The sequence below is a fragment of the Gobio gobio genome (assembly GCF_949357685.1).
Source record: "Gobio gobio genome assembly, chromosome: 13".
Lineage (NCBI taxonomy): Eukaryota > Metazoa > Chordata > Actinopteri > Cypriniformes > Gobionidae > Gobio > Gobio gobio.
The window spans coordinates 39,476,159-39,493,553 of record NC_137106.1 but is presented as its reverse complement, the minus strand read 5'-3'; the positions used below and the strand labels follow the sequence as shown (position 1 = coordinate 39,493,553).

The 17,395-nt window shown below is 39.3% G+C and overlaps 1 protein-coding gene across 1 annotated transcript; it reads left to right on the top strand.

The window, feature by feature from the left end:
- Window positions 1-616: 616 nt before the first annotated feature.
- On the top strand, window positions 617-16,578 carry afg1la (AFG1 like ATPase a). The gene is made up of 13 exons (XM_079833751.1): window positions 617-740; window positions 5,703-5,920; window positions 6,057-6,108; window positions 6,219-6,320; window positions 6,729-6,859; window positions 7,006-7,105; window positions 8,667-8,725; window positions 8,896-8,978; window positions 11,342-11,412; window positions 11,629-11,729; window positions 11,815-11,955; window positions 12,034-12,150; window positions 16,095-16,578. The coding sequence occupies exons 1-13, from the start codon at window positions 632-634 to the stop codon at window positions 16,218-16,220; spliced, it is 1,410 nt and encodes a 469-aa protein (XP_079689877.1). The 5' UTR covers window positions 617-631; the 3' UTR covers window positions 16,221-16,578.
- The last annotated feature ends 817 nt before the right edge of the window (window positions 16,579-17,395 follow it).

Genomic DNA, 17,395 nt, shown 5'->3' with positions numbered 1-17,395 from the left:
CCTTCCACACATGGAAAGAATTTACATGGACACACACACACACACACACACATCATACAAATATGGCTATTGTTTTATCAAAATAAGAAGAAACAGCACTGCATTGAAAACATAAAATCAAAAAGTACATAGTAGATAGATAGAACGATAGATAGATAAAACGACAAAACATAGTGCTTAAGAAATGTGTTACTTATTTGTGGGTTTTGAAAAAGATATGTAGGCCTAACTTTTTTGTTGTTTTATTAGAAATGCAGTAGGCCTTCAGGGAGTAGCCTAATTATGTTTTTGTTTTCAGCGAATTCTGTCAAAACATGTTTCGGAAAAATTTACGCCTAGTGACTAACATGAGCTGTTGTGTAACAAAATGTGAAAATGATCATTCTCTTTCGGGTTTTTTTCCGGTTCTAACGTCTGCATTATTTTAAACGCATGTTTAGATTGACATGAGAAGGCTGTCTCAGCTTATAAATATAAATGAGGTCATTCTGTCTGACGTTATTTGTGGATGGAGCAAAGAGGCACGTCAAAAATTAATTATTCATTAATCGTACGGCCCCTTACACGAAGCCACGCCCATTCCCACTGTTCAGAGCGCAGTTTCAATAAAGCTTTCGCAGTTTGAATCATCATGGCAGCCGGTAAAGCGTTCTTGGTGGCTCTTGGACTTCAGTTCTGTATGAAAAACAAGCTTCTGTCGAAGTCAACTTTGCCTAGTATTATCAGCTGTATTAGAAGAGGTAAGAGTTTTCACGACAACTGAATGACAGTAATATTTCTATGATAAATGTCATTATGTTGGCTTTTGACACTGACAATACCGGAACACCAGTGTTTTATATTACAGTGGCCTATGAGAGAAGAGTCAAAGAGAAATATATTATTAAAATACTCATTTTTATAATACTCTCCAACCAGACATTTTATAATACTCGTCTTGATAACGGTTTTATAACGTCTTTATAACGTTAGTCTTCTTGAACTGTATGTTGTAGAAATTCACTCTTGTCAAGTGTGGGTTTTTTTTTCTGTTTACGCATATTTTTTTATTCAGCTTTTTTACAGAAATGATGATAATATTATAATTTTAGTTTGTAGGACATTACATAAGTTATAGTTTAAAACTGTTTGAAACTAGGTGTTTGAAACCAACATATGTGGGGGAAAAATCTTAAACTTTTGAAAAATGTATTATTGATTAAAAAGTTAGTTAGTTAAAGGCACATTATGTACGATTTTCGATTAAAATATCCAAAAACCACTAGAACAGTGTTATATATTTTGTTGACTTACATTATTCCAAATGATTCCAAGAATATTTAAATCCAGAGAAATAATACATTTTAACCAGGACACGGACCGTGTCCATGCGTTGCCTATCAATGACATCATACCAGAGCTACCCTCGATTTCAATTTTATGTTGTAGAAACCATGGACACACCAAAGATGCTTTAACATATGATGTGTTTTATTAGACAGGTGAGCAACTGTTGGGATACATTGAGCAACAGAAAACTAATCATTGTTAAAGGTCCTGTTCTTCGTGATCCCATTTTTCAAACTTTAGTTAGTGTGTAATGTTGCTGTTAGAGCATAAATAATACCTGTAAAATTATAAAGCTCAAAGTTCAATGCCAAGCGAGATATTTTATTTAACTGAAGTTCCCTTTCAAAGCCTCCAGCGAACGGCCGGTTTGGACTACATCCTGGTATTTCCTGCTTTAATTACGTCAGTAGAACAGTTTGTTGACTAACCTCCGCCCACAAGAATACGTAAAAAAGGGGGCATGGTCTTGTTGCTCTCCCACGTGGAGAAGAGGAAGTGTTGCGTTCGGTTGCGTTTGTAGTGCGTTTGTCGCCATGTCGTCCAGATGCTGTTATTTTCATCCCGGAGTCAAATCACCTTTGTTTGGCCTTCAGGGGCTGTAGTTTGAGTGCATACATCTCCCCGTTATGGTAAAAGGCGTGACCTTTCCGGGCAACGTGCGCTAAGCTGCTGTCGAATCACAACACGGGAACCGCTGGCACAATCAGAACTCATTACGTATTTCTAAAGGAGGGACTTCATAGAATAAGAAAATCATCAAGCCGTTTTTAGGACAGTGAAAACAGCAGTATACAGATAAGTAAATTGTGTGAAAAATACTGTTTTTTTTACACGTGAAACATGAACACATGTTATATTGCACACTGTAAACACAATCAAAGCTTCAAAAACACAGGAAAAACTGGACCTTTAATAAGACTGTGTTGAGCTATATGTTTAAATCTGGTTTTCTTGATTTACCGCGAGTACCATGTTTTACCATGCCTAACATCGATCTAGCTTACTGCAGTGTGCAACGAGTTTCTCAGAGCCGCCGAGTGAACGCACAGAGTAGCATTATAGCATAACACACTCAAATGTATCTAATATGATAAAACAGCGCTGTGTTACCCCACATACGCATGAGTGGAAGAAGCAGAAGTGCTCGTCTGTGGCATAATACAAGCTCCGCAAAATCAATTATCATCAAGTTACACCTTTGTTTTAAATAAGCGACCTCTAGCGGCAAAAATTACATATTGTGGCTTTAAGGAGATATCAACTTTTTGACAACTAGTCTATCCAAAACTGATGTTAAATAAGAAGAAAGTTGACAGTGTTCCTTCAATATTTGCAAATAAGCAAGAGAAATAGACAGGCAGATGAATAGGCAGATCAACACATGTACTAGTAGCACTTTATTTTACAGTCCTGTTCCGCATGTACATACTATGTACTTATAGTGATTACAATAACTGGGTAATAACTAGGTACTAACACTGATCCTACCCCTAAACCCAACCTTAACCCATGTTGTTGCCTTATATTACTCAGCACTGTCACATGTCTGTCTTGTCTTTGTGTGAGCACATGGCTGGTATTTGTCATTGCTGGCCATGTGCATGTGTTTGGTGTTAGCACACGGCTTGTCACATGTTCCTTGTGCCATGTGCTCTCCCGTCTAGTGTCTTGACCCCACCCCTCTTGTTATCTGATTATTGATTCATTTGCTACACCCGTCCTCCCTCTTTACCTGACCTGTTTATTCCCCATTTAATCCCTTTGTTTTTGCAGTCTTGTGTTGGATCGTTGTCTTCTGTAATGCAGAGTTCAGACTGCCCGATTTTAGCCCCGATGTTGACTCACTGACAGGTTTTGCAAAATCGCAGACAAATGCCCGAAATCATAGGCAAATCGGTGCTCGTGCACGTGAGTGACGAGAGATATTTGGCATGCTAGATTTCTGGACCTGTCGGTGATTCAAACTCCTGCTGTGTGAAATGTGTTCTGACTGAAAAATACATTGGTGATGACCGACAGCCAATGAGAGAGCAAGATACAGGGCAGCTGGAGGTTCGGGGAGGAGTTATAGACCACAATATCAGTATTTTATTAGATATATTTACAATTATATCAAACAGAAACAAAGCACAAACATTTGCTTGACCAGCCGCAACAGTAGCACATTGCAAAAATATTTATTTACCTCAAACTCTCTTGCAGAACACAATCATTGCTCCCTCTGTCTCCCCAACCATTTCCTCCACCATTATCTTTTTTCTTTGTCTCCTTTTGCTGCAAATCAGCGCACAGACAATTTGGACCACAAGTTTCTGCACAGCAGTCTATATTTGTAATAACAATTCCAGTCTCGCGCGAGAACTCCAGTCTGACGCTCGTGTGATCTTGCGTTGTTTCCTTCTCACTTCTCGCGTGTGTTTGAAACGTAGTTTGCGGACGTGACAGAGCTGTCGGCGATTCTTCCTCTTGTACAGTCATGCAGTGTGAAACCCCCTGTCGCGTTCCATCGTGCAGTGTGAACACAGCAGTGACTGAATGCTGGCCCAGATAGTCATGCAGTGTGAAAAGAGCAGTGATCCGACGAGTTTGAAAATTGTGCAGTCTGAACTCGGCATTACCCTTCATGTGTTTCCCGTTGGCTTCATGTTTCCCAGATTTTTGTGTCTTGTAAGTTTTAGTTTGTTTTGTTTATATTTTTATTATTAAATAAACACCACTTCTTATGTCAGGGTGGGTATGGGTGAAAAGGAGCGAGGACTCAAATGCAGAAAGAAATGGTGTTTATTTAATAATAAAACACCCACGAGGGGGAAAACCATAGGGATAGCTGACGCGAAACTGACGTTTCAGCGCTTTGCTGAGATCCAACACTGCTCTGAACAGTGATTCGAAACAGGTGGAGAGGTGGAGCAAATGAATCAATAATCAGATAACAAGAGGGGTGGGGTCAAGACAATAGACAGGAGAGCACATGGCACAAGGAACACGTGACAAGTAGGGTTGGGTACCGAACTCTGTAATTTTAAGGGCACCGACCGAATTACGTCGGTACTACCAAGTACAGATTCATGTTAAATCAATCGGTACCAAATTTCAGTACCTGAGAACGCATGTGGTGATATAGACCAGTATTAAACCACAAAAAAGACTATTTACACGAATCCTGCGTGTCTCTGTGCGAATGAATGCCGTAGAAGCGCAGTTTACCACACACACACACACTATGGTAAATGGACTGCATTTATATAGCGCTTTTAACAGACCTACGGTCATCCAAAGTGCTTTACATTTTTGCCTCACATTCACCCATTCATACACCGACGGTGGTTTCAGCTGGATGCAAGGCGCCATCCAGCTCGTCGGGAGCAGCTGGGGTTAGGTGTCTTGCTCATGGACACCTCGGCACTTGGTCAGGTGGAACCTGTAGACAACCTACATGAACCACTGAGCCACTGCCGCCCCTCGATCACTATGACGGTCGCGTGTTTCCATCTCTGCCGTCTCATATGAAGACATGAACGCACGAACGTCATCTCCAGAGCCACTGAGAGTCACTTTATGAGTATTTTACCGTTGAGAAAAACTACCGTCGTCATATAAACACAGAAACTCAAAGGAACGGCAACACGTCAAAATAAAAGTCTGGTTTATCTTGACAAATACATCACTGTACAGTAGAATTTAGATACGTCTCAATTAATAATACTAACACAAATGTAATAATAATAATCAAAACTTTATTTTTTAAGTAATAAATTAAAATTTTTCGGTTTTAATGTTTTAATTTTAACCGTATAAAGCTCAGTTGTGCAGCTTTGTTTGACAAAAAAAGTTTAATTAAATTGAAAGATAAATTAAATGAATGTCTTATGTCTTCATTTGATTACCAGAAAATACACAACACATAATTTGTGGGAAATCTTTTCATAGAAATGAAATTAAAAAGAAAAAAATAATATGGTTGTTTTTATTAATTAAATTTAAGTACCTAGTAGCCTACAGACAATGTCAGACAGAGACCAGGGCAGCTCTGGCATAATGTCAATAACACTTCTATAAATGACTTACAGGTTATTTATAGTTATTGATGTAAATCCCTAAAGTATCGAAAAAAGGTACCGTTGGGTACCGGTACCGATACCGATACAGGTTAAAATGTGAATGGTACCCAACCCTAGTGACAACAAGCCATGTGCTCACACCAAACATGACAAAGCACATGGCCAGCAATGACAAATACCAGCCATGTGCTCACACAAAGACAAGACAGACATGTGACAAGCACTTTCTTAGATAAGAGCGCTCTAATTGCACATACTGTAAAATAAAGTGCAACCCATGAACTCTTGTTTAATTCAATTTCTATGTTGAAGGGCTTGCCACAAGTGTGCTGTCTCAGACGGTTGAAGAGCCCAGCGCCACGACCTCTCCAAGCAGCAGTTTTGGCGGACCCTTGGAGCACTACAACAGTCTTATTCGAGATGGACAGTTACGAGAAGATCTGCAGCAAAAGGCTGTTATGGAAAAACTGGATCAGATGCAAAAGAATCTTCGAGGGTACAGCAATGACCGCTCATCGTTTTTCTCAAAGGTAAACGACACAAAGTTGTGTGGCCTGCCTGTATCCGCCAAAATATATCCTGTAGATATTGTGAAAGTGTTTTTTTTTTATTATCTAATTCTAACTTGTACTGTGTATGTTTTTGATTCTTTTACATCTGCAACAGTTCTTCTCCCAGAAAAAGCCACCAAAAGGTTATTACATATTTGGAGACGTTGGTAAGTTTTGCGACGTTATGTCGTGGCTTTCACATAGTGTCAGATAAACTTTATCGTACTGGAAATAAATTGCTCCGTTCTGTTATCAATGTGAATTTCATAATTTACAGGCACAGGAAAAACTATGGTTATGGACATGTTTTATAATCATGTAGAGACAGAGAAGAAAAAAAGGGTCCATTTTCATGGATTCATGTTGGATGTACATAAACGTAAGTTTGTTATGACTATGTACTCCTGTTAAAACGTACTCTCTTTGTTTGTGCTCTGATAATTCTGGTCATTTTATATTTATTTATTTATTGTTTTTTACTATAACTATTTGTTTAATACATTTTATGACTACCCATTAACTGCCAGCACAACACATTTTCCTTGCCTCAAGCTATTTTCCATTGTTGTCTGATATGGGCATTATTTTCATATGGTTTATTTTCAATGTTTTTTTAAGCTGAAGCCAGAAATTGACACAAGGTCCATCATTTATTACATATTAAAAAATGTTTGAGGGACTGAAGTATTCCTGGAGCCCAAAAATGGCCCATGTATGATTAAACTTATGCCAAAATAGTAAAGTTCCCATTATTTGCTCTCACTCAGATAGAGTCATGTTTATGTAGGAATCCATCGGCTCAAGCAAAGTTTACCCAAAAGAAAAGTGGGTAAAATGGCAAAGGCGTACGATCCCATTGCTCCGATTGCTGATGAGATCAGTGAGGAGGCCTGCCTTCTGTGTTTTGACGAGTTCCAGGTGAATGTTTCACTTTGTAATTGTATCAGTGCAATCTTATCAAGCTTTGTCCATTTATCCAGCTAAATCCATGCAGTGACAATCAAGCTGGTACAGAGAGTCATCAGTATTGACTTAAGGTTTCTTTTGCTTTCTCTGTTCATTAGGTCACTGACATTGCAGATGCCATGATCCTTAAGCAGCTCTTTGAGAACCTCTTCCGGAATGGGGTTGTAGTTGTTGCCACGTCCAACCGGCCACCCGATGGTAAGAAGCAAATAATCCAGAAAAGAGTCAAAATATTGATATGTTGTCACTGGAGTGTACGTCGGTGTTATATGCGTTCATCCGGGTATGTGGGTGATATAGTTGCTTGTACTAAAAAGTGTGTTGCGTGTTCCAGTTTGAGTTATGAACCACCATTAGCTATGTTTCTACCCACCTATTTTTATGCCAATTTTGAGATATTGCATAAAACGTTGGATGGGAATGCCAAGATGCACATAAATTCGAAAAATGTTTGAGGCGGAAAACTTTTTTTTTAATCCAATGAGAAAACATGCGCATTAACTACGAATAAAACACATTTACCAAATAAATCCCTCAGTGTGCAACAAAAGATCTCATGTGACTTTGGACAACAGGACTAACCAGCGGATCAGTTTCATCGCACAGCATCTCAAATGTTGGTTTGGTCATTCTGACATCAAAATGATTTTGTTCCCATTCCCAAACATCAGGTATTCCAGAAAGCAAGGTTAACCTACCGCCATAAATACCTTCAACTCTCGGTTGATTAACCCAAACCTGGCTTACTCGAGGTATGCTGGTGCCAAAATCGCGTCAGTGCGTAAGTTCAGACAACTCGGAGTATGTTAACCGTGAACAGACAAGACATCCTCAACAGAGCAACGAATCGATGATTCGCCATGGAAACAGGCTAAAGAAAAAGCTTGCCATTCAACTTCTTCTTTTGTTTAATGGCGTTTTACATAACTTAGTGCACATCGCCACCTATTTGGTGGTTGTGCAATTTTTTTTATTTTTTTTAATCTCTTTTTTTAATAATTAGGATTATATTGTTTGTTTGATGCTAATTAATTGAATGCAGATCCATGTGTAAGATGACAATACAAAAATAATAAATATATTTGAATTTAATTAACATTTAACATTACCTTGTTATAAGTGCTTTAGAATTAATATATAATGTTGTATATTATATAACTGACTAAAGAACAATTTTTTTTTTTTTTACTATAATTTAACTATATTAATTATATTACACACATCTGAATACCTCTTAAGCAAACTAACCTTGGAACATGAGCTGCTCCAGGGCAGGTTATCTTCAGAGAGTGAGTTGCTATGGCTAATTACAAGTTGCCTGTTTTTGGAAACGAAAGTTATTTTGCTTACTTACTCTTAAACATACTCGGGTTTGTCACATAACCTGCTTTCTGGAATACCCCCTGAACGCAAGATAACATGAAGCGTTTATTGCGTTTATTTTTATAATTTATGATGTACTGTAGGAAAAAAGAGCCACATTGGCTTCCCCGATTGCAGCAACTTCCATTTTTATTAAAGACATTTTGTGCAAATTTCCCAGGAAGTGACTATTTTCTTCAAGAGAACACATCAGATGGAAACAGAGCTTTATTTGCAAATATTTTATACTATATTACAATTCTGTGCATAAGTTAAATTTGCATTTTTGGATGGATATCTAGTGACTGTCCTAGCATCACAGAAGTGCAGTTTCTTTCAATAACTCTTGGCTTTCAAATTCCCGTTTGTACTGAGAACAATATTTTTTTTTACACAGATCTGTACAAAAATGGATTGCAGAGGGTGAACTTTGTCCCATTCATAGCGGTGCTAAAGGTAAGCACTTCTGCATCGTTCATTATATAATGCACTTAGCGCAGTGTTCATTGGTCTTACTTGCTGTACTTAATGGCCTTGTTGAACATATGGTAATACAATCAAAAAAAAATTGGGTTTTGTTATTTTCAGTTGGAAGTACTACATGTGATCAAATGTCTTTTAAACAGGAGTATTGCCAAACACTACGTCTGGATTCTGGAATAGACTATCGGAGAAGAAATCGCCCTGGAGCTGGAAAACTCTTCTTCCTGTGAGTAAATTCATTATGTTGTACAAAATGAGATGTTACTGCATTAGTTTAGTGATGAACTTTAAATCATTTCAGTAAAGCCGGACTCAGACTACAGGAGTTTTTAAATCTTAACCGATTGTGAAATCTGGTTGCATCACGCAGATACGGAGAATCTTTACAGATTTTCTTCTTTCAAATCTCAAACCTGCACACACTACAATATTTGAAAATCGTGGCGCATCACACACTACAAGATATTCTTAAGATCATGCCAGATTTAACACCTCACTTGATCTCTCGTGGAAGTGGATGAAAACAAAATGGAGACTGTGTCGCGGCAACTTGCTGTAGACATTATATGAGGGGACATTGTGGTTGTTGCCACATTTCGACCAGTCGTTCCGCCATCTCCATTGTCAGCTGCTTGTTGTTTCGTGGTCGCCATTTCAAAAGTTCCGTCCCTTCCGTCTCCTTGTAGACTTGTCTCTCATTGGCTATTTTGGAAGTACTGGCGTAATCATCGTCGTAATCATCCCAATTTAAAATCCTAAATATCAAACATGTTTGATATCGTCGGGGCAGTCCCAATATGTCCACGAGCAGATCGGGAGGTTTAAGATTTGATCTGTAAACGCCTCGCATTTCCAGATAACCTGGGGAGAACATCAGAACCGACTGATGCCCTGGACGTGATTTTTCTGAATGTTTGGAGGGGTAAATCGGGCATAAATCTGCCTGAAACTCCTGTAGTCTGTGCCCGGCTTAAAGGATTAGTTCACCCCAAAATGAAAGTTTCCTGATAATTCACTCACCCCCATCACATCCAAGATGTTCATGTCTTTCTTTCTTCAGTCGAAAAGAAATTAAGTTTTTTGAAGAAAACATTCCAGGATTTTACATCATATAATGCTTTTCAATTGCAACCAAAATGCTGAAGGTCCAAATCAATGCAGTTTCAAAGCGCTTCGATGGGCTCCAGAGGCTCTACGTGATTCCAGATGAGGAATAGGGTCTTATTAGGGCTGGGCGATATATCGCATGACATTGTTAGGCGCATCTCGTCAGTAAAGCCGGTTCCTTAATTAGTAGTAAATCGCCATCACCTGCTTTCAGATAGAGCGGCATTTACTACACAGAGCCGTAGTTCACTGACAAGCTGAGCCATATCGCATTAATTATCACGGACGTATCGCCTGCGATAATTAAGGCGATATGGCTCAGCTTGTCAGTGAACTACGGCTCTGTGTAGTAAATGCCGCTCTATCTGAAAGCAGGTGATTAAGGAACCGGCTTTACTGACGAGATGCGCCTAACAATGTCATGCGATATATCGCCCAGCCCTAGGTCTTATATAGCAAAACGATCAGTCATTTTCAACAAAAAAAAAACTAAACCCTCACGGACTTCCTCTGAGTCCACACTTTCACGACGTAATGCCGCTTTGACTGCCGGGAAGAAGTCGGCTGCGTAGCTCGCACCAGTGCAGGGTCGGCAGAAGTTCGCATCGTGGGCGCATATCGTCCTCAAAGGGGGCGCTCGCGAGCACCCTTCTGAGCCCTTAAATGACAAATGGGACACCCTGCGGTCTCGTGGACTTAACGGACACGGGTCGGTACTTCTGCCTACGTCTAGCGTGACCTTTCCGACGTGATTACGTCACCCTTAGCATCTTGCAGAACTGCGCAAGATGAACAATTTAGGTTAAAATAAAATGTATTCATTTTAATTATTTTTTAGAAAATGGCAGATCGTTTTGCTAGATAAGACCCTATTCCTCATCTGGGATCACGCAGAGCCTCTGGAGCCCATCGAAGCGCTTTGAAACTGCATTGATTTGGACCTTCAGCATTTTGGTTGCAATTGAAAAGCATTATATGATGTAAAATCCTGGAATGTTTTCTTCAAAAAACGTAATTTCTTTTCGACTGAAGAAAGAAAGACATGAACATCTTGGATGAGATGGGGGTGAGTAAATTATAAGGAAATTTTCATTTTGGGGTGAACTAATCCTTTAAGAGTTATGCAAGTTGACTCTTTCTTTAATCACAGACATACATCTTTAATTTGATTCCTGAAGCATATTAAAGCTGTAATAAAGTGTAATTTTTGCACCATTAGCATTACCAAACAGGGTTGCAAAAATAATAATTGTCTTCAAACTATCCAAATTATATGAGACCATGGGCCACTTTTTGAATATTGTCATATGAATTGCTTTCTTATATTGGTCTCTTTATATTAAGATGGAATGGGAAAAAGTATTTAACATCCAAAACATGACATGCTTCTGCCTGAACAGTGAGTGTTAGCGCTTTGACCAAGGATCTGTAAATAAAGAAAGTGATGAATTATTTATTACATTTTTTTATTTTTTAATGTAGTTCCAGTGAATCCGATGTTGATGCAACACTTGATAAACTGTTTGATGAGATGGCCTTTAAACAGAATGACAGTAAGTTGGTTGCTGATGTGTTTTCTAAATAACACAAAACAGTCTTGTTTAGTAACTGATGGTGTATCAATAAAAACACTCTTAACAAAATAATTTCTAATGACATATGTGTCACAAAATAACTGCATCCAAATGAATTGCGAATTACTGGCCCTAATTATTATTATTTTTTACCAGCCATGCAATCTTGATTCAGGTTGATTTTGTTTATCACAGTTACCCGACCCAGATTTCTAAAGGTACATGGCAGAATACTGACACTTGACAAAGCATGTGGGACCATAGCAGACTGCACCTTTGAGGAGCTGTGTGACCGGGTAAGCTTGAGTTTTCCATGCCAACTCACATTCAGTCATTAAAATGAACTAGAATCAATGAGTATTGTGTTGTTTTTACTCTTAGCCTATAGGAGCCAGTGACTACCTGGAGATGTCTGCTGTGTTTGACACAGTTTTCATCCGAAACATTCCTCTGCTTAATTTGAACAAGAAGACGCAGGCCAGACGCTTCATAACTCTCATTGACGCATTATATGAGCACAAGGTAAGTCGTGAAAAGCTTGTGATGGTTGTTGGAAGGTCTTAAAGGAACCTCTGACTGTTGGGTGGAATATCTCCACAGGTTCGTGTGGTGCTGAAGGCAGAGGCTCCATTAGATGAGCTGTTTGTTCATGAACATCACGACGATCATGACCCTCACGACACTCATGTTTTATTCGATGATCTGGGCATTTCAAGGGTAATTTACAAATCATTTCCTATTTACATTCTTTAAAAAATTAAAAAAGAAAAATATTTTTGTGCATTCTATATCAGGCATAACATTATGACCACCGTCCTAATATTGTATTGATCCCCCTTTTGCTGCCAAAACAGCCCTGACCTGTCGAGGCATGGACTGTTAGCAGCAGATCCTTTAAGTCCTGTAAGTTGCGAGGTGGGGCCTCCATGGATCGGACTTGTTTGTTCAGCACATCCCTCAGATGCTCGATTGGATTGAGATCTGGGGAATTTGGAGGCCAAGTCAACACCTCAAACTCTTTGTTGTGCTCCTCAAAGCATTCCTGAACCATTTTTGCTTTGTGGCAGGGCACATTATCCAGCCACCAGTGAACACCGTTTCCATTAAAGGGTGTACATGGTCTGCAACAATGCCTAGGTAGGTGGTACATGTCAAAGTAACATCCACATGGATGGCAGCACCCAAGGTTTCCCAGCAGAACATTGCCCAAAGCATCACACTGCCTTCCCATAGTGCATCCTGGTGCCATGTGTTCCCCAGGTAAGTGACGCACACGCACCCGGCCATTCAGGTGATGGAAATCAAAATGAAAATGTGATTCATCAGACCAGGCCACCTTCTTCCATTGCTCCCTGGTCCAGTTCTGATGCTCACATGCCCACTTTTGGCACTTTCGGCGGTCGACGGGATCAGCATGGGCACCCTGACTGTTCTGCGGCTATGCAACCCCATTTGCAACAAACTGCAATGTGGATTTAGCATTGTGTATTCTGACACCTCTTTATCAGAACCAGCTTTAACTTCTTGAGCAATTGGAGCTACAGTAGCTTGTCTGTTTGATTGGACCACACGGGCCAGCCTTCCCTCCCCACGTGCATCAATGAGCCTTGGCCGCCCATGACCCTGTCGCCGGTTCACCACTGTTCCTTCCTTCACTTTTGATAGATACTGACCACTGCAGTCCGGGAACACCCCACAAGAGCTGCAGTTTTGGAGATGCTCTGACCCAGTCGTCTAGCCATCACAATTTGGCCCTTGTCAAACTCACTCAAATCCTTAAGCTTGCCCATTTTTCCTGCTTCTAACACATCAACTTTGAGGACAAAACTGCCTAATATATCCAACCCACTAACAGGTGCCGTGATGAAGAGATAATCAGTGTTATTCACTTCACCTGTCAGTGGTCATTATGTTATGCCTGATCTGTATGCATGTGTATATATATATTGCTGCTCAAGAAACATTTCTTATTATTATTTATCAATGTTGAAAACAGTTGTGTTGTTAAATATTTTATAGACACTGTAATGCATTCTTTTCAGGATTCTTCATGAGTAGAATGTTCAAAAGCAACAGCATTTACTAAATAGAAGTCTTTTGTAACATTATTAATGTTTTTACTGTAACTTTTGATTAATTTTATGCATCCTTGATGAACAAAAGTATTCATTTATTTAAAAGACAACTTTTGAACAGTAAAACATGTTTTGACCAAATTCCATCCCGCAAACTAAAAATTTTTAATTTTGCTCAAATAAAATTAAGCCTATTTTCGGTGCTATTTATTATACTATATATCCCACCATTTTTTTTTCATTAAAGTTGTGCTAAGTGCTTTCTGGTAACCGATGTTGATTTCAAATCACCAAAACAAACACGCCCCTATTTTGATAGCTCCGCCCCACACATACGTAACCCAGGCAACGACTATGGCGGAATCTGCTGATATGATGTCATCAATAAGTGAAAGCAATGCGTGTTCAGTGAAAAACTGAAAAATTTTCAGTGAAAAAGTCATCCCAAAAACACACAGTTCTCATGAACAACTCGATAGCGTGAGCATGACAGTCCAACTAACTAAAATATTACAATAATGACTAGATTAGAGGAATGTATCTCCTTTATATTTCCTTTGGAAAAGAGGATCCAAAGGAAACAGACATATTAGGAGTATATTATCTTACTTTTCGGACACACTTTGGGAGCTGATGCTGTAAAACAGACAGTGAGGAGGTTTAGACGCTCCAGGTGTGGAAATGAATGGGTAATTATCATCCCTGAAGTGAACGACAATACGATCACAAATCGCAAGCAAGCGAACATGACACACGAATATATTCAAGCAAAAGCCAGCACATATTAGTTCTGTGAAACAAAACGAAATCAATGAAATAAAGCAACCTTGTAGCCTAGAAATCTAGAATCAACCTAGCGGCAGCAAATCTGATTTGCAGCCAGGGTAGTCTAGCAACTCTCCGTTGGCTTGCTAGCTGGAAAAACCAAACTCTGGTCAGGCCAATCACATGGTGTATAGAGTCGGAGGGCGGGCTTAACATAATGACGGCAGAGTTGCGGCGGTTCCACGTACTACTTGTAAACAAAGAAGCTGTCTTTCAAATTGGCTTTGGCCGCTTGAACAAAGAACAAAGAACGCCACTGAAGTCATTCTTAAAAAAGGAAGATGTGTTCGGAGTTTTGCTGACCGGATACGGCAAAAGTTTAATCTATCAATCAACTAGCTCCGCTTCACCTTCTTCGCTGCTCTGGTTGGTTGCAGCGCTATCCTATTGCATGCAGAGGGAATTTAAAAGACAACCGTTTATCCCGCCCCTCGGATTGAGCCCTATGGTGTGTTCCCAGACCCAACATCTTGATGTGGGTCTGGCTTGTCAGGCTAGCAACCTCAGCCTTCGCTCCTTGAGTTCTCTCCAGCACTGGAAAGCTAATCCGATATTTACCGTATTTTCTGGACTATAAGTCGCTCCGGAGTATAAGTCACATCAGTCAAAAAATGCGTCATAAAGAAGAAAAAAACATATATAAATCGCACTGGACTCGATAAGTCGCATTATACTGGACTATAACGCCAGCTTCACACCGGCGTTTGTCTCACGCAGCTGAGCCTCTCCTGTTAGAGCGTTGTTCATGCACCCATCTGTGGACTCGTTCCTCCAGCTCTGGCCATCTTGCTTTCAGTCCGCCATTAGCTTTCTTTGTTTTCTTCATTACAGTTAAAGTAACCTTTGCTTTTTGCCAGTCCCTCACAAGTTTCTCACTCACTCCAAACTTTCTTTCTGCTGCTCGATTACCGTTTTCGGCTGCATATTTTACTACCTGCAGTTTGTAATTTGCAGAAAAGGATTTTCTTTTTGGGGGACATTTTGTTTGTGTTCAGTCTTTCTCAGTTGTCTTTAAGTTAATATTTCAGTTAACAGTTTTTTCAGTTTTCAGTTAATTTTTTCAGGGGTAGGCCACAGGAGCAGCATAGAGCGCCCTCTCGCAGCTGTAGACGTAGCTAAATGTTTATTCTTGTCAGTCAGTATGAATTCATTTTCATATATAAGTTGCACCTGACTATAAGTCGCAGGACCAGCCAAGCTATGAAAAAAATAGTCCGGAAATACGATTCACGGCTCCCACTTCTTGCCTGATCGTAAGCCTTCTTTTGTTCCACAGACATCTTCCGCATTTGTTTTTTATCTGCCGTCTCTCTCCTTCTGTCGTCGCTCGGCTAATGTCTGTCCTGTGTCGTGTCTTTTGAATTATGACGTGCACTGAGCGCTCTCTTCTCCCTGTCATTAGTAGACACGCCCCTTACTGCTGATTGGCTATAAGTTTGTTTTGGTACTCGGCCCGAGACACTTTTTCAAAGCAGTTTTGAAATACCACTTACCCCACCTTTAATGTAATTCAAAGAATCTCATTACTGCTATACAACAGTATTTTAATGGTAAAATATCTATATATCATGTTACGGAATGTAATTTACCCTGATATAATTATATTGGAGTAACGAGAATTACTGTTAATGTCATTGCATGAGCCTCGGAAAGGTCTTAAAGATAGACGACTTTAGAAACAAATATTTGAACCTGCCTGTGTTGATGATCTCTTCACATCGATGGGCGGCAGTGATTTGATTAGCTCTTTTAATGTGTCAGGATGCAGGAAGCTCGCTGGCGATCTTCACGGGAGAGGAGGAGGTGTTCGCCTTCCAGAGGACAGTATCTCGCCTTATTGAAATGCAGACAGAGGAGTACTGGGTTGCAGGAGAACGGAGCTCTTAAATGGCTTTTATCATTACTAACTCCATATACAGCAGCCATCTCAACTATCATAAGACTCAGCCTCTCGTGAGGTCTTGGGATCAACTCCATTTTGATTTGGTGAAGATTGTATTTTAATCAGAACTATATAGTATAATGCTGCACTTTATAAACGCACATGAAAATATGGACTTGGTCTTGAAAGATGGGCAGGTTTGTTGGAAGAATCTGGATGTGGATCTGCCAAAGATACTGTATGTTTCAAATCAGACTGCCTTTCTGGTTTGTAAAATGTTTTATTGACAACCTATAGTTGTCAGATTGCTGATATGCAACCTATTTAAGATTAATGTATGCATTAAAAATTATTTTAACTTTTATTGTTATTGTCTCATTGTTCTGAAGCTTTCTTTAGTGCTTCTGTTTCAGGTCATCTGCAGGTATGTGCAATGTGGTTAATTCATTATTGTTTGTGGCCATAATATGAGAATATTATTAGTCATGTATAAGTTTAAGGAGGGAGACATGGTAACTTGGACCTTTGCTCTGCAGACCTGAGAGATGAATTCATTCATTGGTGGTACTTGCTAAGTCAAGGTCATACTTATAATTTGGGGTTTGTTCAAATCCATAATCGTAAGCATCACATTTTGGTGTTTATCTTGTCTGTAGCAAACATTATGCATGAATGATACCTCAGATTGTGTGGCTTGTTGAGGAGAAGTGTGCTTTCACTAACTTTTGTATCTTCTATATGTAAAGTGCTTCAAGTACCCAGAAAAGCGCTATATAAATGTAACAAAATCGTATTATTATTTTGTGATCACTTAGAAAACCAACTGCATAGCAATGCATGGGAAGCCATTCTTATTACTGTAATGCACCAAGTCATTATTCATTTACTGTTCCTATTTTTTTCTCTCTCTTTTTAATTTTAAGACTTCTTATAGTATTACAGATTTAAATATGTTTTAAATCCTGTAAAATTCTGTGAGAGAGACTTCAGCCAGAGCCTGATAAAAGCCATTTTATTTTACATGGAGCGGGTTGCCACGAGAGTCACCATCTTATACACATTTGCTTAATATCAATAATATAATTCTAACGAAAAAGATCTAACGATCTCACATTTTAATTACACACACACACACACACACATACATATATGTATACACTGATCAGTCATAACACTGACA

Bases quoted from the DNA above. Each gene is read 5' to 3' on its own strand.
- afg1la (XM_079833751.1), top strand. From the start codon at position 632: ATGGCAGCCGGTAAAGCGTTCTTGGTGGCTCTTGGACTTCAGTTCTGT. The intron at 7,106-8,666 runs GTAAGAAGCAAA...TTTTTTACACAG, and splicing joins GTCCAACCGGCCACCCGATG to ATCTGTACAAAAATGGATTG. The intron at 11,956-12,033 runs GTAAGTCGTGAA...ATATCTCCACAG, and splicing joins ACGCATTATATGAGCACAAG to GTTCGTGTGGTGCTGAAGGC.